The sequence below is a fragment of the Salmo trutta genome, chromosome 3 (genome assembly GCF_901001165.1).
Source record: "Salmo trutta chromosome 3, fSalTru1.1, whole genome shotgun sequence".
Lineage (NCBI taxonomy): Eukaryota > Metazoa > Chordata > Actinopteri > Salmoniformes > Salmonidae > Salmo > Salmo trutta.
In genome coordinates, this window is record NC_042959.1 from 73796124 (window position 1) to 73819879 (window position 23756).

A 23756-nucleotide genomic window follows, 5' to 3' on the forward strand; every position below is an offset into this window, starting at 1 on the left:
TAAAGTGCTCATCTTCTTAATTTATTAGAATTAACACTTAAACAAAAGACAAACCAGTCCCATAAGGTGCACAGACTATACAGGAAATAACCACCCACAAAACACAAGTGAAACAAACCTCAACTAAATATGGCCTCCAATTAGAGACAACGACAATCAGCTGCCTCTAATTGGAGGTCCTACCAAAAACCCAACATAGAAATAGAAAACTAGATTTAAACATAGAAATAGAAAACATAGAACCTAAACCAAAAACACCAAAACACACAAAACACCACCCACTGCCACGCCCTGACCAAACTACAATGACAAATAACCCCTTTTACTGGTCAGGACGTGACAAGTATTTGTATTATATTACTTTTTATATTACATGAGTATTATTATTATTATTATAACAAGTGACCACAAAGCACATCCATCCAAAACAATATGTGTTTAAGGGTGAAATGTGATACATTTAGGAATTATCTTGTTTTTATCTTTGGCCAAAACCACAATGCCCCAGCACTGAACCACGCATGTTTGGACTATCTGGCTTGATTCCAGAAAGTTAGCTATGTGAAACTAGTCTCAGGGGGACTGCTGTTTCACCACATGACATTGTTGAGTTTTAGTTCAATCTGTCAGGGGGCGACAGGACTTCCCATCAAGAATAAACATGTTACAAGTTTCAAGTTTAAAAGTTGATTCGACACATGCACCGGATACAACAGGTGTAAAACAGTACAGTGGAAGTATTTCCCAACAGTTCAGTAATATCATTAAAGTGACTGGTAGCAGGATATACATGTAAACAGGGCTGAAAAGTGACTGGTAGCAGGATATACATGTAAACAGGGCTGAAAAGTGACTGGTAGCAGGATATACATGTAAACAAGGCTGAAAAGTGACTGGTAGCAGGATATACATGTAAACAAGGCTGAAAAGTGACTGGTAGCAGGATATACATTCAAACAGGGATGAAAAGTGACTGGTAGCAGGATATACATGTAAATAGGGCTGAAAAGTGACTGGCAGCAGGATATACATGTAAACAGGGCTGAAAAGTGACTGGCAGCAGGATATACACGTAAACAGGGCTGAAAAGTGACTGGTAGCAGGATATACATGTAAATAGGGCTGAAAAGTGACTGGCAGCAGGATATACATGTAAACAGGGCTGAAAAGTGACTGGCAGCAGGATATACATGTTAACAGGGCTGAAAAGTGACTGGTAGCAGGATATACATGTTAACAGGGCTGAAAAGTGACTGGCAGCAGGATATACATGTAAATAGGGCTGAAAAGTGACTGGCAGCAGCATATACATGTAAACAGGGCTGAAAAGTGACTGGTAGCAGGATATACATGTAAATAGGGCTGAAAAGTTTGGTGATGAGGGCACTATGGTGTTGAACACTAAGCTGTTGTCGATTACCACCCAGGTGGGAGAGGGCAGTGTGGAGTACACCTGAAATTGTATCGTCTGTAGATCTGTTGAGGCGGTATGCAAATTGAGTGGGTCTCTAGGGTGACTGGGATGATGGAGTTGATGTGTCCCATGACCAGCCTTTCAAAGCACTTTATGATTACAAACAATGCCATTAACAATGATCAAATAGTTGCTTTGCTTTAAGCCACAAACATCTAGTTCATGGAGTTCCACCTAAAAACACAACCACCCACACCCACACCCACACACACACACACACACACACACACACACACATATATACATGCACACACAAATACTTAAATATTAGCTAAAATAAATATAAAGAGAGGACATCAAACTATTGCTAAAGAGTAGTACCACTCCAGTGACTTTGCTGATAAATACTTTGTTGAGGGAAAATGTACTTGATACGATTGTGATGCGTTGTTGTCTCACCTAGCCACACTACATGACCAAAAGTATGTGGACACTTGTTCGAAGAACATCTCATTCCAAAATCATGGGCATTAATATGGTCTGCTATAACAGACTCCACTCTTCTGGGAAGGCTTTCCACTAGATGTTGGAACATTGCTGTGGAGACTTGCTTCCATTCAGCCACAAGAGTATTAGTGAGGTCGGACACTGATGTTGGGAGATTATGCCTGGCTCACAGTCGGCGTTCTAATTCATCCCAACTGTGTTCGATGGGGTTGAGCTCAGGTCTCTGTGCAGGCCAGTCAAGTTCTTCCACGCCGATCTCGACAAACCATTTCTGTATGGAACTCGCTTTGTGCTGGATCCTGAGTGGCGCAGAGGTCTAAGGCACTGCAACGCAGTGCTAGAGGCTTCACTACAGACCCGGGTTTGATCCCGGGTTGTATCACAACCGGCCGTGATCTGGAGTCCCATAGGGCGGCACACAATTGGCCCAGCGTCGTCCGGGTTAGGGGAGGGTTTGGCTGGGGTAGGCCGTCATTGTAAATAAGAATTTGATCTTAACTGACTTGCCTAGTTAAATAAAGGTTAAATAAATAAATACAAAAATTGTGCACAGGGGCAGTGTCATGCTGAAACAGGAAAGGGCCTTCCCCAAACTGTTGCCACAAAGTTGGAAGTCTAGAATGTCATCGTATGCTGTAGCGTTAAGATTTCCCTTCAATGGAACTAAGGGGCCTAGCCCGAACCATGAAAAACAGGCCAGACCATTTTTCCTCCAACAAACTTTACAATTGGCACTATTCATTGGGGCAGGTAGCGTTTTCCTGGCATCCGCCAAACCCAGATTCGTCCGTCGGACTGCGAGATGGTGAAGCATGATTCAGCACTCCAGAAAACGCGTTTCCACTGGTCCAGAGTCCAATGGCGGTGAGCTTTACACCACTCCAGCCGATGTTTGGCATTGCAAATGGTTTCTTAGGCTTGTGTGCGGCTGCTTGGCCATGGAAACCCATTTCATGAAGCTCCCGGCGAAGTTGTTGTGCTGAAATTGCTTCCAGAGGCAGTTTGGAACTTGGCAGTGTGTTGCAACCGAGGACAGACAATTTTTACGCGTTACATGCTTCAGCACTTGGCAGTCCCATTCTGTGAGCTTGTGCGGCCTACCACTTCACGGCTGAGCTGTTGTTGCTCCTAGACGTTTCCACTTCACAATAACAGCACTTACAGTTGACCGTGGCAGCTCTAGCAGGTCAGAAATTTGATGAACTGACTTATTGGAAAGGTGGCATCCTATGACGGTGCCACATTGAAAGCCACTGAGCTCTTCAGTAAGGCCATTCTACTGCCAATGTTTGTCTATGGAGATTGCATGGCGGTGTGCTCAATTTTATACACCTGTCAGCAACGGTGTGGCTGAAATAGCCGAATCCACTAATTTGAATGGATGTCCACATACTTTTGTATATATAGTGTATCTTAAGATGAATGCACTAATTGTAAGTCCCTCTGAATAAGAGCATCTGCTAAATAACAAAAATGTAAATGTAAAACGTGAGTAAATATAAAGAAAACAGAGAAGCAGTAAGTAAGAACAATCTTTTATTTGTGTTTTCGGGAAAGTTCGACTACATCCCCATTGCCAGCACTGAGTGGGCTGGAACAGTGGACACCACTGGTGCAGATGGGTAGTTGTAGTTCAATAAAAGTCACTATAAGAGCTATCATCATCCACGTCAGGGAGATCAGGAACAACATCCAGTTGGGAGAGCATACGTACAGTCACTGAGGTGAAAATAGGCTGCAGAAAACCAAGAGGAAAACTGTGGCTAGCGTGCATAGTCCATACACAACTAGAGAACTGAACAGACGTGTACAGTCAGAAGTGCATGGGATTCTACCGCTGTCGTTCTCCAGGTATGAGATGAGCCAGCGAGATTGTGGAATCCATGATCAACAGAGAAACCAAGATGGCCGCCTTCCTCTGGGAACTGTTTCAGAGAAGTCCGGATAGAAACTGTCCGTTTGGGGTTATGAACAAACCAGCGGCCCTCGAGGGACCAAAACAGGATGTACATGGTGCAGGGCAGGAAGTGACATAAAAACAAGGATGCATGTCTGAATAGTCTCTCTGTGAGGATAGCTTGAGATCAAAGATGCTTCAATACGAAACAAATCATGTTCATCCAAAGAAATAAAATCATTCAATTATATATAACAGCAACAGTAAAGGGGGGTAACAATCATTATAATCATAATAATAGTAATGGTAGTTATTTATAACATGGTCGTTGAGGAAAAGAAGCACTATCACTGGGATGACTGGGCCCTTTCTCTCCCCAGGGTTTAGTGAGTCGGTAGTGAAACATGACACTGTGGATACTAAGACGATGCTCAACAACACAGAAATGCCGGAAAACTGACAGAAAGTATCAACAACCTTAATAAATCAACATTTAAAATTTTGGCTTTTTTATTAGTCCCAGAAATCTGAGAATTTAACACCATTCCGATCGATGGGGAGAATGATAACCTATTCCCTGGGTATATGGGAGAATAGGGTCACATTTGATATGACACCCTATCACAAACCCCATCTCCTGGAATACATTTGCATATACGCAGTCATACACGCATCTCATCTCTGCAACATTCACACTTAGCATATACCTATGTAAAATACACAAACTGGTATATTCAATATAGACAATATTTATCTTCTACCAATAATAAGAATGCTAACTAAAATCATTAATATAGTACAGTAACACAAGTGTGCTTTTTCCTGGGTAGTTGGTGGACTATTTAGGAGGGTGTGAAGACATTGTGGTATTATGTATACAATCTACAACCACAGAGACCGGTTGTTAGGATTGGTTAAAGGTAAAAGTAGCCTTTTCGTGATTGGTTGTAAGCGACATTAACCGTGTTGGGATTGGTTCAATTCGATATAAAAAACATAGGAAGGAAGAAAACATCACAATGCAGAGAGAAGATCAAAACGGTCCACTGTAACCAGAACAACTAAAAAATCCTACCAACCCAGCTTGAGCAAGATATTCTACATCAGTTAGAACTGACAGCAATCTAAAAGGACAAAAAGTGACAGAAAGAGAGCGAGAGAGAGAGATGGCCAAGGGCTCAGCAATATGAGTTCATAGTATACATAATAAAAACTAACAGTCGCCCCATCCATTAGCTGTAGTGTGATTGAATGCCCTGCTAGTCTTGGGGTCACATAATATTCTCTATATTCTCTATATGACAGAGGAGATAGTGCAGCTATAATCAAATGTAAGAGCTGTTGCACCAAAGCTCTGACATCTAGACAACTACTAAACAGTCCAAACTGTTAGTAAAGGTTGCAAAAGTTGTAACAATATCAAGGACTTGTTATTTACAAACACAGGACAAGTGCTGAAGATTGTGCTGGGTTAATAGTGTTTCTCCCATTTCTCTCTCGCTCTCTCTCTCTTTCACTTTCCTACCATTTCAGCCCAAACCCCATCAGTTAGAAACACAACAAAGAAAACAAATTGAGTGCTGTAAAATCCACAAAGAAATGTTGAACTGTACAATTTTAAAATCATTTTGCTCTCTATTTTACAGTTTAAAATGGCCGCCTCGCCTCCTAGTCCCTGACTCTGAATCCTGTCTTAAAATCCCTGTCTAACACCTCTAAAATATCATCTCCATTATCAATCTACTTTAAAAAGATATTTTGTCATAGCCCTCCATCTCTCTATATCTTACATCTTTCCCATTCATATAGAAAATATACAAAAATTATTTCCAAAATTTGCTCCCCCTCTAGTCTTAATATAAAAATATACAATTCTCCGATATCAAAATCCTCAAAGTCACGTCTTCTCTTCTTTTGTCTAAAGGGGCAACAGTCCTCCGGATTATGTAATCTCTCTGTCCCTAACCTTTAACCCTGCCCACTCTGACATCATCAAAATGTGACACCTGAGCTTCTTTATATCACCCTTCTCATCGTCTCATACATTCATCATCATCATCATCATCATCATCGTTATCATCATCATGTCACCCCATTCCACCCATCAGTTCCTTCTCTTTCTCCTCCTCTTCTTCACTGATCTCCATGGCGATTCTCATATTTGTTGAGAATGTTGCGGCAGCGACCGAGCTCCTTCCTCATGTCAGCCACTTCCTGTCTGAGTGCCTGGTTCTCTCTCTCCAGGAAGGCGGCGCGGACCGAGATCTGGTTTTCCTTCAAGCGCCGCGCGTCACGAGAACGCTTGGCTGCCTCGTTGTTCTTACACCGCCGGGACCAGTACTTATCATCCTGAAAGAGGAAGACACCGTTAGATATAGAGCTACTGACATTACCTTGTAGAGAATGATCTGACCCTGGACCAGAGGTTAGGGACAACTTCTACCAACTCTTAATACTTCTACCTACTCTCTGACTACCAACCTTGAGGTCTGCTGGCACCAGCATCTTGCGGGCCTTCTTGATCATGGGCTGTGGTTTGAGTTCGTCCTCGCTGAAGCGGTGTCTGCGGGGGTCGAAGGCGTCCTGGCCGGGCACGCTGGACAGAGCTACGTCGGCCGCGTCGGGTTCAAAGCCACCCATCACGTCTGGACCGTTGGATGTGGGCGTCATGAGAGGAGTGCAGGACGAAGAGGAGACAGAGGAACCAGGCGAGCCACAGTCGTCGTTCATGCTCGATTGACTGCCTCCTGAAAGAGAGAGAATCGGTTGTTATTTTCTTATTAAACCTTTATATGAACCAGGAGATTCCATGTAGATACATTATGACTCACTGACCTCTCAGGTCCATCAGAAAGCAATAACACACAGCATTTATCTTCAAGTCAAAATATGTAAAGTAAAAGTGCTGTGGAGCTGTTAGGCTGCAGTTACAGACCATGTCCACCAGGTGGTGGAAGGGAGCTACTTTCTGCTCTGAGAAACTAATAAACAGGAACGTTTTTCTCCCTGCTTTCAAGTGTGAATTCTACAGCCCAATGTCTTTCCCACTATTGTGAGCGTGCATTTCACTTCAATATGAATCAATTATCATGGAGAAATTGAACTCAAATGGGAACTTTACATATGCAAGAGCACTTTTCTCAAGTTATCTTGTGTATAAACGTTCAATATCACCCTTTTAGTCAGAGTATATATTTCAATCCTGGTTTAATATTATTATCAACATGCCCGGACTCCTATAAGGCTGGTTTCGACAGTTTCATGAAATGTTTCTAAAACGTATACAACCGTCACCCCACCCCTTGAAATCAGTTCCCTATGTTCTATAAAGCTCACTCACCCCCTTTAGGGCCTAATGCACATAACACCTTGACATTCCTATCATTAACACTCCAAACAGCCTTTTCCTCTTCCTATTCCTCCTTTATGAGAACACAATCAGAACACAGCCTACACTACATCCACCTCGAGTTAAATCAATGGTCTGGAGTCTGAATGAAAACTCAAATCAGATCATTACAAATATGTTCTCCTGTCTTGCCTCATAATTTGTGTTACACTGTAACGACTATGTAGCAAACACATCATCCAACCCGCAATATCAATTTTGGCTTCGTCAATGTTTCTTTTACATAAATATCCGATTTGTCTTGTAAATGTGAATGTGTCGTATTTAAATCATGTCTAAACTGTCTAAAGTGTATTATTGTGACATTGGAATACAACTGAAATGCAGCTAAAAAACAACCAGTTTATGAAGGGTTAAATACAATGGCTACTGACAGTCCCTATCTACTGTACAGCACCACATCTTAATCATTACTATCTCTGTAAATCTCTCTCTTCTGCATTCAAACATTCCATTGGAACTTCAGTATCAGCAGGCAATGGGAACCTCTTCCTCCCCCCTCCCTCCCTCACTCTCCCTCACTCTCCCTCCCACCCTCGCGTGCCTCTCCGCTCCTCCCAGTCCTCCGCTTGGCCCTGCCTCTCGTTCTCTTGCTCCAGTGCTCACAGCCTCGGCACGTGAAGGGACACTGCACGTGCACATTGCTGTAGCGTGTGAGGTGAGGAGAGATTTAAAGACACGCGATCACAAACACTCACTACACACACACCTACTTCCTCTCCCTCCCCTCCTTATCTCTGTCTCGATCTCCCTATGTACAGTTAGACCTTAGTGTTCAGTAAATGGCTGGTTGGACCTGAATTGAACATAAAACCGACCAAACCAAACCCCTTTGTCAGCGCTGTGAGATCCATAGTTAAATGTCTCCTCTGTCTCTTTCTCTCAGGCAGCCTAAATGTTAAACATAGCTCAGTGTGAAGGGTCGTTTGTAGCCTACAGGAAATTCCTGTCGTTGCTTTCTCAACCCCTCCTTGTTGTTCCCTCTCTGTCAAGTTAACTCAGCGTTAAGGGATTCCATTTGGCTTCACAGAAAATGATGCTTGGTCACCATAGGAGAGGTCAATATGAGTACTGAGGACAACTTAAACAGCTGAATCACATGAAGACTGTGCAGACTCTACTACAGCCTTCTCTCTAAGGACATAGCCGTCCTGTATTGATACAGGGTCACCATGGTATCTGCCATGTCACTGATCCTCCATTTTAGTCCTTCATCTAGTTGCCACTTCACAAGGCCAAAACAACATGGCACCATAATCATTGCTTCATTTGGCCAAACTGGAACACTGAATACACTGTCGATACCATGTAAACAACGATACACTGCGATACATTCACCAACCACCCACCACACTTACAATCCGTTTCCATAGAATCACCATAAACCGTCTCAATCTCCCCCCCTCTCCCCATGTTCCTATTGAAGATGTGTACATTAAACAGATGTACACTGTTCCGTATTGTATCCATGGGATAAAATCATCCTAGAAATCCCTGCATGTTGCCCTCCCCTCCTCCGACACCCGGTTCCTGTAACTCACCATAGTCAAGTCCTCCCTGCATGTTGGACTGGGCCACCTCCAGGCCGATGAGCGACGGGGAAGATGAGGATGACGAGGAGGAGGCTGAAGAGCAGGGTGGGGGCGATGAGGGGGGGCACTGGGAACTCTGATTGGGCACCGCCGACTGGGAACTCTGGGATGGGATCTGGGCTGTACTGGAACTGTTTTGGCCGTGGACACCGCCCATGCCGTTCTCTGTGAGGAATTCCTCCAGGTCCATGTACTGCAGCTGGAAGAGGCCTCCTTCCACTGGCAGGGTCCTCTCCCACAGGAGGGGTCCCAGGAAGGCAGACTGGTTAAATCCTCCACCTGATCCTCCACCTCCTCCTCCGCTGCCACAGCCGTTACTGTTACTGCTGCTCACCCCGCTGCTGCCGGTACGCATGTTGCAGCCGCCGTTCCCGCCACCCAAGGAGTCCTCATCCATGTCTGTGATGGTTCTGTCTTTGTCTGTGATGGTGGGAGAGAGACAAAATGGAGGTTATTGGTTAGTAACGGATGGACAGGGGTTGGAACTCTCAAGAGTTGTTGTCACATCAAATGTTTGACCCTTGGTGCTGCCAGAGGTGGGTTTGGGATTATAAAAAAATACAAAGTGTTATGGTATCTCACTAGATACACTCCCTCAAGTCTGGTTCTTCACAAAGTTTCTTCCATCTACACTCTTTGCTTTTTAGTTTTGGGGGAGAATTTATTAGGGTCATATGACAGGATATAATTATCTTATGTCCAAAGCTGTAGGCGTTCTTGTAAACCTATTTAATTTAATTCAGTGAGACAAGAGGGTGCTATGGCCCAAGCCTCATAGCTGTTGAGGTCCAGAGGCACAATTATCCAATAGATGCGTCAACTCTACAGATATTGAGAGATAGATGATATCTGTGGAATGGTGTGACAGTTGGATGCATCAGCTGCACTGCTATGCGCACAAACACCACTGAATGCTTCAGTCAGACCGTAACAGATGGTCATACAAGAAACTGCACAAGAATCAAAATCAGAATGCTGGATGAAAAGCAATATGATTTTTACTACATGTATGCATGTCTATGTCTATATTTGGTGAGACAAATGAATTTGTGAATATAGGCACCCATACCACAGGCCTCGCTGGTACTGTTTAGCATGTCAGATATTATACCAAAAGATGTCATCTTAATCTGCATGCTAATCTAAAACTATGCCAGGGGATTGGAGGGCGGAGATTATAATCCATATGAGAACATCATGCTCAGCTCACAGCAGAGTGCAACATGGGATGGCACCATCATTCTATTGGACATTTGGGGGTCATAATTGGACAGTGAGTGACCTTTGTGTTTGGATAAAAGTGTTTGTTATGCTTAATGACCATGTAATAACATAATGGCATATTGGTTTCCTTACCCTGTAAGCTGTCTATGGATAAGGTATGACAGTAGTTCATGCTTCGGTTTAGTTCCCCTGGCACTGTTTCCACATGCTAACGTTTTAGCATTTGTGGCACAAATCCTATTCAAGTCATGGGACCGATATTAGCATGTCCAAATCATCCAAAAGTATCTCAAGTTGATTGTGAAGCTCAACAAAGTCACTTATAGATGATTTGAACATGATTTCTATCCCATAATTTCCTTTCTGGTTTACTGCTCTATACTATAGGAGTGGTTGGATTCGATTAACATTTTCCAAAGAGCATTTGATCCTACACTCTTAGAAACAAGGGTTCCAAAAGGGTTATTTGGCTGTCCCAATAGGAGAACCTGTTTTGGTTCCAGGTAGAACCCTTGTTGGTTGCAGGTAGAACCCTTTTGGGTTCCATGCAGAACCCTCTACATTGAACCCAAAAGGGTTCTACCTGGAACCAAAAATAGTTATTAAAAGGGTTCTCCTATGGGGACAGCCGAAGTACCCTTTTAGGTTCTAGATAGCACCTTTTTTTCTAAGAGTGTAAGTTCTGTTCTGAGACAAAGTTTCCTATTGTGGTCCTGACCTGTATTATCAGAAGTAAAAATACAAACTGACCATGAATCAGTTTTAAAGGACAACTTTCACCTCCATGTATATCCTATGGTGTGTGTTGGCTGCAGAATGTCAATCATGAATCATTATTCAGAGCCGAGTTCTGTACTGAAGAACCACACCAGTATACCATCTCTGTTTTGTTTCCAAACAACAAGTCAGACAGTGGTGCATGTGTCATGCCATGTGCATGTGACAATGGCAGGACCAGATATTAAGTTATGCTGGTGAGCACAGCTGTCTTCACTGTACTGTACTCAATTGTCAGGTAGACAATGGAGACTGGTAGATATGATTTCAATGAATGTCAGTTACAAAATATGCTAAATAACAGAAAAAGAACATTGGCATGCAGTGTCTGTTCGCATAAGTGCTGCAAACTCCATCAGCAACATTGTTGCACTGTAGAACCTTCAGTGGTAACAGCATGATAACAATGTAACAATCAAATGAAATCAAAGTTCTCTTCTCACCTTTAACGTCGCAGCAGTCTTTGAGAATTGCACGGTCTCCCTTCATCGGATGCTGCAGGAGGGATTTCAAACTAGCCATGGAGTTGAGGTGTCCACCGCTGATGGAGCCACCAGACTGGTTGCAATTCCCGAACTGCGGGCTAGCGCCGGCTGGGAGGTCCGGGGTCAGGAGCTGGGTGAGCTGCCTGGACATAGTTGGCCGGACCTGGTTGTTGATTAGGATCCTGGGGCGCAGGCGGAGTCGAAATGACTGGCAGATTGATCACCGCTATCCAATTAACGAGAATATTGAATTAACATTTATTATAATTAGAATTGGGTACAAACCAGGTGCAATGAAAAGTCTATTTGAAATGACATTACAAACGTGTTGAAATAATATAAAACGCATATGTGGGTGCATATCTCGACAAGATATGAGAACATTTAAGTATGATTCCCAGGCTCAGTATACCTGTGTAGCCTAATAATAACAAGCAATAGTTGCAAAACATGTCACTTTGATTTGCTTAGAATGTCAATAAACATGTTCTTACCTTTCCCTCTATTTAGGCTATGAAGTGTTCTTATATCCACTGTTGTATCATTATAATAGACAGTATTCCAGTAGATATGGTGCAACACTATATTATTTTAAATCCCTGGTGCAGATCAAGATGTTATTCTCCAATAGAGACCAGTTGTAACCGTCAAACTAATTACTGGTGCCCATGGTCAATTCAAAGGTGGACAAAATAAAATCCGAGCTGGAGATCAATAAGTTGTTGTCGAAAAATATCCTGAGTTGATCAACACCCCCCAAAAAAATGATGATTCAAATATGATCAAAATGAAACTCGAAGCAAGGAAAAAGAATGTCCTGCTCCACAATGCCAAATGAACAAATAATGAAGAGCGAAAAGCGGAGAAGGCTCTGAGTACGCGCGCTATTTGTCGGGTGACAAGCTGTATTACTTTTTTCTTTAAGCTTTCCTGTCGCTCTATCGTTCTTTCGGGAGGGGGGGTCCTCTTTTCCCCCGCGTACTTTGTGTAGCCAATGTACTGAAGCACGGGCTTGGATTTGGGCTGCGCGACGGCTGTCCTCTCAGCTGGAACGAACACGGGCAGTTCACGTGACGTCACAACTCATAGGGCAAGGCGCGAGAGGAGGCATGATTGGCTTATTTGTTCAATATGCATGACACAAACACACAACCCCCCTCGTGCCACACCTCGAGGGGGCACGCCAAGCACTTGTTTGTATGCTCATGGACAGACGGACGAAAACAAATGGACAGTTAGCAATCACCCGCCACCGTTATCATCATGACTTTGAATTAACGTCTTTAAATGGCTCTAGCAACTGAGGGGACCTTGAGACATATCCTCTATAGAACGTTCATCTAGGCATACAAATTATTGCCCAAATAGAGTGCCAATGTGATTATTTCATTATAATGGCAATGGGCATAGCACCATTCTATGAGAAAGCAACTGAGTGTAGACTACAGTTTTCCCAGTCCGCTTGTAATCCAGAGAAAACGTGAGTGGCTGCCGGGTTTTCAGGCGAAAGGAACACAGCAGCACGTTGCTTCCTAAAAGCAGAATAGCTGTTATAGCGCACATGGCCCAGTCACGAGGAGGTGCAACCCTTATGCATGTTGCTCTAGCTTCGATTGGTTGGAGAAAATAATGTCTCCTCCTCTAGTGAGCGCTTATTGGAAAGAACTAGGCCACCCGCCCCGCCCTACGGATTCCCCCCATGCTACGGCCGCGTGAGACCGATTCAAAGCAGAACAGCGCGAGGTGTCTGCAGTACTGTATTTTAACCCACAGCCAAAGAGCCACAGGAAATTGTTTCCTTTTTTTTTTTTTTACTGCTAGTCGGACATCGGAAAAACAATATTTAGACAGATCCCAGGAACAATATACATCCTTATGAGGATATTACTCTGTGTACCACTCACTTGTTTTCTTTACAAATAGGCATAGGCCAACAGCATGAGTATAATTAATGGGGAAACAATTGATACATTGATTTATGATAAACTATCATACATGTGTGTTTACTGCAGAAGTATACTGCAAAACTAACCTTGCATGCCTTCATGCCTGACCTATCCATGATAATGAATCGGTTAGAACAATTTGAGAATGTTTGAGAGAGCATAGAATAGGCCTACAGAAGAGGTAGTTAGAATATAGAAAATACAGACAATGACCTTAAATTACATTCACATTGTCTAAAAATTGTTTTCTATTTTAAATCATAATCAATTTTGCTTTAAGCTATAGTAGGCTATATATTTTGTCTGTATACTCTTGTTATTGTGGCAGCACCATCTCACCAGGTCAAATTCCTGTTACATGTAAATGTACTTAGCGAACAAAGGTGACTGATTTGATAGGTAGGCTATAATATGCTTCTTCGGTTGTAGTCCTACATGACATGTGGAAAATGCACTAACACATGAACAGACCATGCTATCTAGAAATTAAAATGATAGTTAGCATTTCATGTTTCTTAATGATTGATGTTTAGTAGTATTTGGTGTTGAAACAGAGGGAATAAGCATAATGAAGCGAAATGTGCATATCCCTCTATAGCAGTTAGTGTGACAGTGCTGCTGCCACCTAAAAAATACTAAAGTCAAACCAGAACAACAGACCACAGCTGTCATATTTCATTAAGGTGAACTCTAATACTGTAGTCTACATTACAATAGCCTATATTCACACAAACTAACAGAACTAGGTCAGTAGGGCAGCCATAACTGCCTTGCAATTCTGGATGTAGACTATGTATGTTTGTATGTACGCATTTATGTTGATGTTCTATCTGTGTCGTACACAAATAGATTTATCTCACACTCGCATGCAAGCATGAGTCTGCAAACACACACACACACTTGTACACACTCGGTCACTCAGTCACTCACTGACACACACAGCTCAGACATGGACACTGCACGTTCCGACTCTTGAATCCACCCCCTATCGGTGTAAAATCCATGTGACTGCCACACTCTACCACACAAGGGCCAGAGTACAGTGAGCAGAAATGAGGTGCCTAATGCCATCTAGTGGATTTAACATAATACTGTAGGCTGTAGATGTCCATTATGTATTTATTTTGGGTGGTTGTGAGTTGTGGCCATTTCAAATTGGGGTCATGGAAAGCAAAGCAAAAAAAAAGCATTTCTGGTTGAATATACAACATTAATTGGATTGACCTGCCAATAAGTTGGATAACCATAGTTGTGCTAAGTTGAAATGTATTTGTATATCCATAATGACATCCTGAAATCCATCAGGCCCACACAGCTATTTAACAATATCTGGGACAAAACTATTATACTGATTTTGGTATTTGTAACATTTTTCTCATTATAGAGTCAATACCCACATGATTAGTTATCAGTAACTATCCAGTTCTTCATCATTAGCCTTACATGGACAAAAAGCACAGCAGAGAACACTTATGTTTTATTCAATGCTGAAGTATAATCAACAACTATCTTTGTTTTAAGTAAATAAAGTGATAGAAATGTACTTAGAACTATTCTTTTTCTTTAGAAGATAAAACAAGGCTTGACAGGGTTATGAACATGATTGCAACTCAACAGAAAATAGAAGAGGACAGGATAAAATCCAGGTTTGGCAGGTAGACAGATGGAGTTAAACACACATTAATTAATACATGTAATCATAACTGTTTTGCTACTATGAAGGAACAGTAAAAGCTAAAGAAAGTACTTTGTGAAAACAGAAACACAGCAGTGATAAGATATTAACACAATATACGTTACAGTGAGCTTTTTTCATCCTGTCTTGATCTCAATATCTTGGTATAAAAGCTACAATTGTTTCCACAGGTATGAAAATTAAATAAAGTGATCATGATTAGCAAGGCTTTTTGTAAGATACACTTTTTTGTCTGGAAGTGGTATTCACTTCAATCTATTAAGATTCTCAAATGTATTTTTAAAGACGTGATTAAATCACTGGGGACATTTTTCAGGACTTTGTTAACATACGCTTAAAACACGTCCTTTTTGGATGTACTGAATTAATCATCACATAGTGAGTTCACAACCTCCGCAACAAACTGACCAAAAAACACACATGCACCAACAAACAGACTGCCTCTCTACCAACCAGAAGTCTGTGTCCCACCCTCTCCCTACTCCTACTAAATGCACTTTTTACATTAAAAAATTCCCCAAAAGGGCTCTAGGTGAACATCAACAAGACATAGTACACAGCAGAGACAGAGTTATCATACAGCTAGGGGTATAGAAGGGATGCTAGTAAGGCTGAGGGGGTAGAGTTAAATTAGCAGGTCAAATCACCTAAACATGTCTAATAACTGCACAGTGTCAGCCAAGCATAGTGTCAATGCACTTAAGGGTTAATGATCATATGAAAACAGTAATGTCTTTCAACATCCTCCCATACAGTTTGGATGGAAGAATTCCGGGTGATCCTTGGTTGATCTACAGTAGTTCATGTTGTTAAAACACTCGTTCTAACAGTCAGTGAGTTGAGTTGATGAGGTCCAGACAGACACCAGACCAATTCAATCGTCCCCCCCCAAAGGCTTCTGTTTTTTAAAGTCCATCTTCTTCTATGTATAGTCCAAAACTGATAACCTCTCCCTTTCCTATCAATGAAAATCTAAACACTACTACCTTAGAAGTCAGCAAGCTCAGTATCTGTACTCTGTAAGCAGGGAGTGCGACATCTCCCCCTGCTCCTCTCTGCTCTTCCTCTCCCCCGCCCTCTTGGACAACTTCAGGCTGATAGCGCCACCTCGTGGCAGTCCCTTGGCCCTATGTCGGCAGGTCACCTTGTGCCTGCGGAGGAGGGGGGCGTTCCAGAAGCGAGCAGAGCAGCGTCTGCAGGAGAAGGACCCTCGGGCGCGATGAGTCGCCCGGTGGATGAAGGCTTCCAGGAGCCTGTGAGACTGCTTCCCACACACACCGCAGCACAGACGCTCCTGGGGGGACAGAACTCTCTGGGTGTGTTTAGCTGCCCTGTGGGCTAGCAGGCCGGCCTGGCGGGCGAACATGGCGTGGGGACAGATGGAGCAGGCAAAACGTTTCACTGGGACTTTGAGAGATGACAGGATTTGTATCTTCATCCCTCTTGTTGTGACCAGCTCATACCCTCCCCCTCCCGCTTCCCCCCCTCGTCTAATCTTCAACAGAAGCTTTTTCTTCCTCAGCTGTTTTTGGAAAACAGACCTCCTCTTCCTCTGGTCTTTCCTCCCCTCGTCTCTGACGAAGCCTGAGGAGTCCACCGAAAGGTCCCCCCTTCCCTGCCTCCTGTCGGACTTTCTCTTCTTCTTCTTGTGCCTCTTCATGTCATCGTGTGATTGGATGTTCCTGTGGTGTTGTTGCTGGGACTGTGGCTCTGAACGGTGGTGATGATGTGAAGAATGGTGGTGGTGGTGGTGGTGGTGATGGTGGTCAGATGGCAGCTCCGTGAGGGGCTGGAATGGAGCTGTGGTGTGAAGGGTGTGACTACTGGACCCAGCTGGGTAAATGTGCTCCCCTTTCACCCTTGCTGGGGAATGCTGGTGCTGAGGGGGCATGATTGTGGAGTTGGGTGGCAGGGGCTGAGAGTAGGGAGGGACGCTGGAGGCTGAGGAGTGGGCCGTACCAGCATCATAGAAAAGGGGGGAATAACCAGCTGGGGGCTGAGGTGGCTGTTGTTGATGACTGTGGGTGACAACACTGTGACTCTGCTGCCCCCCGTGGCCCTCAGTGGAAGGTGCCATCTGAAGGAGGGCGTTGGTGGCTGCCTCGCTCTCTGACGCAGTCCCACTCACTCCACCACCAGCTGCACTGTTTACCCCTGACCCACTGCCGTCCCCTTGTGCGTTGTCAGTGCCGGTGCGGGCCAGGCCGTGCTGTGACAGCCTGTGTCGAGTGAGGCTGTTGGAGTAGGCAAAGGCCTTCCCACACACCTCGCAGCTGAACAGCTTCTCACCTCCGTTCTCATGGACCGTCTGGTGATGAGCCGTCAGGTGGAAGTGATGGCGGAAAGACTTCCAGCATATGGCACAGGTGTAGAGCCTGGGCGGGGGCTGGCTGTTGGAGCCTTGAGGCTTGACATCTTGGGGGTATGAATAATAGGAGGAGGAGCTGTTTCCTTGGTTCTGTTCCCTGTCTTGGCCCACACCACATGACGGGTTTGTGTTGAAGTTGTTGAGGTTCTCCCCTCCTGGTGTTGTGGGGACCTCTTCCAGCTCCCCTTTCTGATGGAGCTTCCCGTGCCTCTTGAGGCTCTGGGAGTAGCCAAACTCTTTCCCACACAGGCTGCACTTGTAGTTCTTCTCCCCAGAGTGAACGGTGTGGTGCTTGGTGAGGTGGAAGGCCTCTCTGAAGTGCTTCCCACATGTACTGCAGCGGTGGGGCTTCTCCCCAGTATGGACACGGTCGTGCCTACGCAGGGTCTCGCGGCGTGCAAACCCCCTGCCGCAAACACTGCACAGATATGGCCGCGGGATGTTGCTCGACTCTCTGGGAGCTCTGGGGGTGTACTGCCTGCGTTTAGGGGGAGCGTTGGGGTCTTTGGGCTTTCTGGGTTTCCGGGGACGTTTTGGTTTGGCAGCAGGGTTCTGTGGATCATTCCCCTGCTGTTGGTTGTGGTTCATATTACCACTCATACCATCCTGGTTCCCTGCTCCTCTATAGGTCTTATCCATCCCAGATGTTGATGAAGGGGACCCCAAGGGGCCTAAGTCCAGCCCCCCCAACAGCCCTCCGATGATATCCCTCCTATCGTCGCCTCTGTTCCCACTGTTCATATCACAGTTGGCGGCAGCTGCGGCGGCGATGGCTGAGATGGCGTTGTTGACAGAGCTGGTGACGTCGTCTTCAGAGTCATCCAGGAGAGAGGACAGGGGGAGGTGCTGCTGGTGGTGATGTTGGGTTTGACTCTGAGGGTGAGGGTGCAGCGTTGGGGCCAATGGTGCCTTCCGCAGCGCCGGGCCCGCCATCCCACTGCCACAGGGGGAGGCTCCAGAGTAACACGGAGACGGGTTACCTTGAGAACGGTGGTCGTCATGGTAGCCTGTGTAACGATTCCGAGAGTAATCAGTGGGGTATTTACCATCTGGCCTGTCCCTGCTGTTAGCATTCCCTCCCCTCTCTGACTGAAACAGACCACCATCACACCCTAGCCTTGACTTCTGACCTCCCTCACCTCCCATGATCACACCCTCTTCATCTTCCTCAGTTTTCCCATAAATCACCCCTCTACTACCCTGGTAATCCCCACCTCCTCCACCTTCTCCTCCGCCACCTCCTCCCATTCTGCCCTCCCCTACAGCTCCTTCCTTGCTGCTGCCCTGTGGTTTTGATGCCCTACCTGGCTTGCCGCATGTGCCAGAGGCAGCATGGTTGAGTAGAGAGGTGCTCTCACGGAAGCATCGGCCGCAGGCTGGACAGCGGAAGGGCTTGTCCTGGTGAATCTTCTCGTGTCGCGTCAGCGACTCACGGCGGTTGAAAGCCCGGGAGCAGATGCTGCAGCCATACGGGCGAGCCTCTGAGTGGATGACGCCATGCTGGAGGAGGTGCCCCTTTTTCTTGAAGTGCTTGCCACAATCTGAGCAATTGAAGGTCTTGTCAGGGCTGGGGCAGGAGGATGATGCCTGGACTGAGTTGGATGATTGTTGGGAGGACAGCGAGTTAGATTGAGAGTTCAGATCCTGGGTGGAGTGTTCCTGGGTGGAGTGTGGGAGACTGGGGTCAGTTAGTGGTTGGATATGAGTCGGGTTTGGGTTAATGCTGGCATTATTGCTAGTACCTGCTGCCGTAGACTCATGCATACGCAGGTGCCTGCGAAGGCTGGAGAGGTGAGTGAAGGTTTTGCCACACTCACCACAGTTATAGAGGGGCTCAGTGTCAGCCTGTGTAGATGCAGATGGCATGGAGCCCATGTTATCAGGTTTGGATAGGTGAGAACCATTAGTAACCAGGACTGATGCTGCAGTGGAGGGGCCAGAGGAAGAGGAGGATGAGACAACTGATGATGATGAGGATGATGATGAAGAGGCCAGGAGGGATGGATCTCCTCCCAAACCTGACATGCCAACCCCTCCGCCCCCACCCCCAACCAGCCCTGGGGAGGGGTCGTGGCCCAGCCCCCCTGCATTGCTGCTAGCATTGGGGTTCCCACTGCTGTGGCTGCTGCTGCTGTTACTGCCGCCATCTGACTTCCTCTGTGGCAGGTAGCCAGCCATCGCTTTCTTCCTCCTACTGCTGCTGCTTCCGCCCCCACTGCTGTCCCCCTTGCCGTCATCCTTGGAGAGGGACAGATGAAGTGGCAGAGGGAGCGGCAGGCCTGCTTCCTGCTGCATCAGAGAGGCCAGCTGGTTGGAGGAGAGCACTGGGATGCCCTGGAAGTCAAAACCACCCAGGGAGGAGGGCTGGGAGCCTGGGTGGAGGGGGTGGTGAGGGTGGGAGTGCGAGTGGGGGTGGGACAGGGTATGGGGAGGCAGCTGCTGCTGCGGAGGCTGCTGCTGCTGTGGCTGAGCGGTAGAGAGGCCATGCGAATGAGAGGAATGCAGAGCTGGAGGCGGAGCAAGGCCTGAGCTGGATCCCTCACTCTGACCTAAACCTATCCCCAGGTGGTTGTGGGTTCCCTGTTGAACCAGAAACTGCTCTAAGCTAGCGTTAGCAGGCACCCCAGAGAGAAAGTACTGATTAGCAGCTAGCATGCAACTGAACTGCTGATGAAGACTCCGTGCATCAGACTGGGCCCCAACCAGCTGGTGTCCCAGAGAGGTGACTGCACTGCTACTGGGGGGATTGTTAGTTACCACTGAACTGGAGGGGGAGGGGGAAGAGGATGAAGGGCCAGGTGATGCTTGGGGGATGCCTGGATGCAGAGGGGGTGGTGGAGGGGGGGCAACTCCCAACCCCCCAGCACCCCCACCACTGCCACCCCCAGAAAAGTGCTCGAAGCGGCCGACCCCAGAATGCAGTTGCTCCTGTGCCAGAGCTGCCTCTGTCGGGTGGAAGGAACGCAGGAACTGTGGGTAGCCCGACACATGGCTTGAGCTGCTGCTACTCATCTTGCTTGACTTGGATCTTGAGCTTTGTGAGGACGAAGAAGGTTGTTGTTGTAGAGGGGGAGGAGGGGCGCTCATTTTGGCGAAAATAGAGGCAGAATCGGAAAAGGCGTTGCTTCTGGCCCCTTGGAGGGACCCAAGGCCTAGCCCAGACAGGAGAGCTCCTGAGGTCTCGGCCTGCTGTTGTTGTTGCTGCTGGAGCTGGTGCTGGTGAAGCTGCACCTGCTGCTGATGCTGTAGCTGTCGTTCTAACCCAAGGCCTTTGAACTGATGGGCCTGGTGTCCGCTTAACATCTCTATTATGTCCAAATTGTATTTTCCAAATTGGAACATCTCCCACTCACTGGCACATGGGGGTGCAGGAGCCACACCTCCAGCACCAGGAGCAGCGACAATGATCCCACCACTGCCGCCAACGGACGAGCTTCGGCCGAGGGATCCTGCAGTGCCACTATTTGACCTGGAACTGCCTGAATCGCCACGGCTCGATCCCGAACTCCGCCCGATAACACTGCCGGTCCCCCCTGTTCGCGCACTTCGGCTGCTGCTACTTCCGCCCGATCGCCCACTGCCCCCACTCTCCATCCAACAGGAGAGGGAGCAAGTGTGTGGGGAATGGGGTTATTTAGTGTAAAGTGGGGGGGTTCTCAAACGCGAACAGTTCTTACAGTTCTTTTCAACGTGGATACCGTACTCTCTTTTTATCTTGATGGGTTGGTGCCATTTTATTTAGTCTTAAACACCTTGTACAGTTTCATGGGGAGAAAAGGCCTTGTTTTGGTGTGAAATTGTTGTTGGTCTGTTGTTGTTCTCTTGGTGTTTTATGGCACAGAACAATCTTTATTAGAGAGCAGTTCAGTCAACAGCTGTTGGTTGGCTGTTTCAGTTACAGTGTTTTCATCCATATCATCGTTTCCCTTCATCCACGTCAGTTTATTCACTCATTCTCTGGGAAGAGATTATGTTTTCTTCTCCTCACTGAAAAACAGAGACTACAATAGTCAAAATACATATTTCTATTTGATAAAAACTGTTAAATTGAACAGCTGACATTTGTAAATACACCAACATTTGTACCATTATGATACACCAAAGTATGTAGGATAAAATAAAATGTTCTTTAGCTTAAAATAAATCACACACAACAAAAAAAGGTATATAATATATACACACACACATATATATATATATATTAAACAATGTATTTTTTAAATTATTGAAAGGGGATAAAGTAGGTGATGGAAATACAATCATGAACCTTGAACATCCCATTCATAGATGCCACAAAACAAATTACACACGGTTTTGTTAACAATGTGTATATTTATGTTGTATTATCCAGGGCGCAATTGAAAAAGAGACCTAGGTCTCAAAATGTCGTACCTGTTAAAATAAAGGTTAAATAAAATAAAACTTTGTAATGATATATTTTTTCAAATGTCAGTCTTACTAAAATTAATAGTTTTCCAAATGTAAGTATAGTATGCTGAATGACTATTTTATTACTACTGTTATTATAATGTATTTATTGTATATTACTAGGGTATTACTACTGCATATAGTTTCGTATGAACTGAGCACTGTGTCACACTTTTTAAGTCCCCCTAACTGTAAATAAAACATTAATTATTATGAATTATTATTGCATGTTTATAAGACGTCGGCGAAATATTGATCACGTTATGGAAAATCTTACCTTTAAATTTTGACAGATGTCAATGAGTCAAAATATGTTCCCCCGACAGCGGAGGGAGACGGATTTTATTTCACAATCGCATCTTTTTGATTGCCTTTCATATTATGTAGATGACCAATCCTGTGTGGAGGACAGAAATTCAGAATCAGCAACTGTTATTCAGCCACTGCAAAAATTGCATAATTGCACAATACTAGCTACGGGAACTACTAACTTTGGGTTGCACATTGCTTTGACAAACATTGGGGGTTTTGCAAAGAAGCGCTTACATACAAAACTGACAGCTTTTGGTATAACATTCTGCTATTTAGCTAGCAGATATCGCATGCAACCCAGAAAAATACACAACACACACGGTTTGCTATCTATAGCATAAGAAAAATATGCATTCAAAAGCCAATGAATGCCTCTTGGCAGAATGAAATACGAAATTGCTTATTTACCTACACATCCAAGTACAAGTTCAGGATGCGGCCTGTCACGCCTTCCTACCATCTAGCTATCATTCGCTTAGCTCTCCATTTCTGCGTACTGTTTTCGACTCGTTAGCCATAGCCATGTTCACTGATGCTGAGCTAGGTGAATGCTCGGCTCCCTTTCGCTCGAAATACTCAGTATTTGAGGCTGCAACCTTTTCCTCGCCATTTGACAGCATCAATCCCCATTGGTAATGATGAGTTGGTGATGTTTTTGTCGGCTTAAATGTTTTGGACGGTCGGTTATAATTTTGGGGGGGTAAAAGGGAATGACGTGTGCTCACTTAACATTGGTCCTTTCCGGCCCGTGAAATATTTCCGGGTAGCATAACCTGTGGTTCAGTAGTTGTTTTGGATAGCAAGCATGCTATCTATAGCTAACTGATATTTTGCATTGAATTATTCTTATTTCCATTTGGTAAAGATTTTTTATGGTATATTATGTCAAGTCGTCACCCGTGTAGGTATCCGAATGACAAATAATGTGATAAAAATCCGTCAGAAATAGATTCAGACTCTGCGGGAGGTTGAAGCCATTTTAACTGGCTTCATGCTGCAGCTGGGCATAGCATTCACCAACCAGACTTGTTAAAATGGCTGCCGTGTATTTGGTAACTTGCATTTCATTTTCATTCATATAAAACTTTTAAAAAATGCCTAAATGTTTGGACATGCAATTGTATGCTTGTCATTCTGGCACTTGCGGGGTGACAGGCTTCGTCATGCAAATGTATTGTTTCATTGAAATGGTAATGTATCCATGGATCGGGGTAACTCCGGAAGGCTACTGGTGCAGGCTTTTGCTCCAAACCCGTGGTAACATACCTGATTCAGTTAATTAGGGTCCTGGGGAACAGTTATAATTTCGTTGAAATGAAAGCTTGCAGGACAGTATCTCTCCAGGGGGGTGGCTGCCCTATTAGCTAGTGATTTAGTTGTAGCCTACTGTAGATTTAGGAACAACTTTCCACAGAATGTCTAACATTTATTCAATCTTACCTGTCAGTAAAGTCACTTCATATGAGAATAGTTGAGTAGGATGGCTAGTTTATCACTCCTAATATCATACAATTTCCTCAGTACTTGAGTAAGACCCTGATGAAAGAAACAAGTCTGACAACCTTTTCCACCAACTTTATTTTACAAATGTAGTGTTTGATCACTGCTGTATCCAAGGGGATCAAAATGCATTGGAGAAATTAAAAGTAGGCCTTTATATATTAAAATTAATAATAGTCATGAAAACATTCATGAAGTTCA

General features: G+C 45.0%; 2 protein-coding genes across 4 annotated transcripts; both read right to left on the bottom strand.

The window, feature by feature from the left end:
- Window positions 1–3444: 3444 nt before the first annotated feature.
- Window positions 3445–12403, bottom strand: dbpb (D site albumin promoter binding protein b). Of its 2 annotated transcripts, none has more exons than XM_029747561.1 (5): window positions 11800–12403; window positions 11264–11531; window positions 8769–9239; window positions 6285–6565; window positions 3445–6167 (listed from the first exon to the last, which is right to left on the bottom strand). In XM_029747561.1, exons 2-5 carry the CDS (start codon window positions 11454–11456, stop codon window positions 5952–5954), a joined length of 1161 nt encoding a protein of 386 aa, XP_029603421.1. In that variant the 5' UTR covers window positions 11457–11531; window positions 11800–12403; the 3' UTR covers window positions 3445–5951. The 2 variants fall into 2 exon arrangements, with proteins under 2 accessions (XP_029603421.1, XP_029603428.1); XM_029747568.1 differs by having other exon boundaries at window positions 6300–6565; window positions 11800–12395.
- A 1953-nt stretch (window positions 12404–14356) lies between these two features.
- Window positions 14357–23384, bottom strand: LOC115188758 (uncharacterized). Of its 2 annotated transcripts, XM_029747589.1 has the most exons (4): window positions 22464–23383; window positions 22021–22140; window positions 18620–21302; window positions 14357–18322 (listed from the first exon to the last, which is right to left on the bottom strand). In XM_029747589.1, exons 3-4 carry the CDS (start codon window positions 20907–20909, stop codon window positions 15951–15953), a joined length of 4662 nt encoding a protein of 1553 aa, XP_029603449.1. In that variant the 5' UTR covers window positions 20910–21302; window positions 22021–22140; window positions 22464–23383; the 3' UTR covers window positions 14357–15950. The 2 variants fall into 2 exon arrangements, with proteins under 2 accessions (XP_029603449.1, XP_029603440.1); XM_029747580.1 differs by having other exon boundaries at window positions 14357–21302; window positions 22464–23384.
- Window positions 23385–23756: the final 372 nt, after the last annotated feature.

Coding starts and splice junctions, on each gene's coding strand:
- LOC115188758 (XM_029747580.1), bottom strand. CDS start 20,909: ATGGAGAGTGGGGGCAGTGGGCGATCGGGCGGAAGTAGCAGCAGCCGA.
- dbpb (XM_029747561.1), bottom strand. CDS start 11,456: ATGTCCAGGCAGCTCACCCAGCTCCTGACCCCGGACCTCCCAGCCGGC. Junction 9,240..11,263: donor AGACTGCTGCGACGTTAAAG/GTGAGAAGAGAA, acceptor CCACCATCACAG/ACAAAGACAGAACCATCACA. Junction 6,168..6,284: donor TCAAGGTTGGTAGTCAGAGA/GTAGGTAGAAGT, acceptor TTCCTCTTTCAG/GATGATAAGTACTGGTCCCG.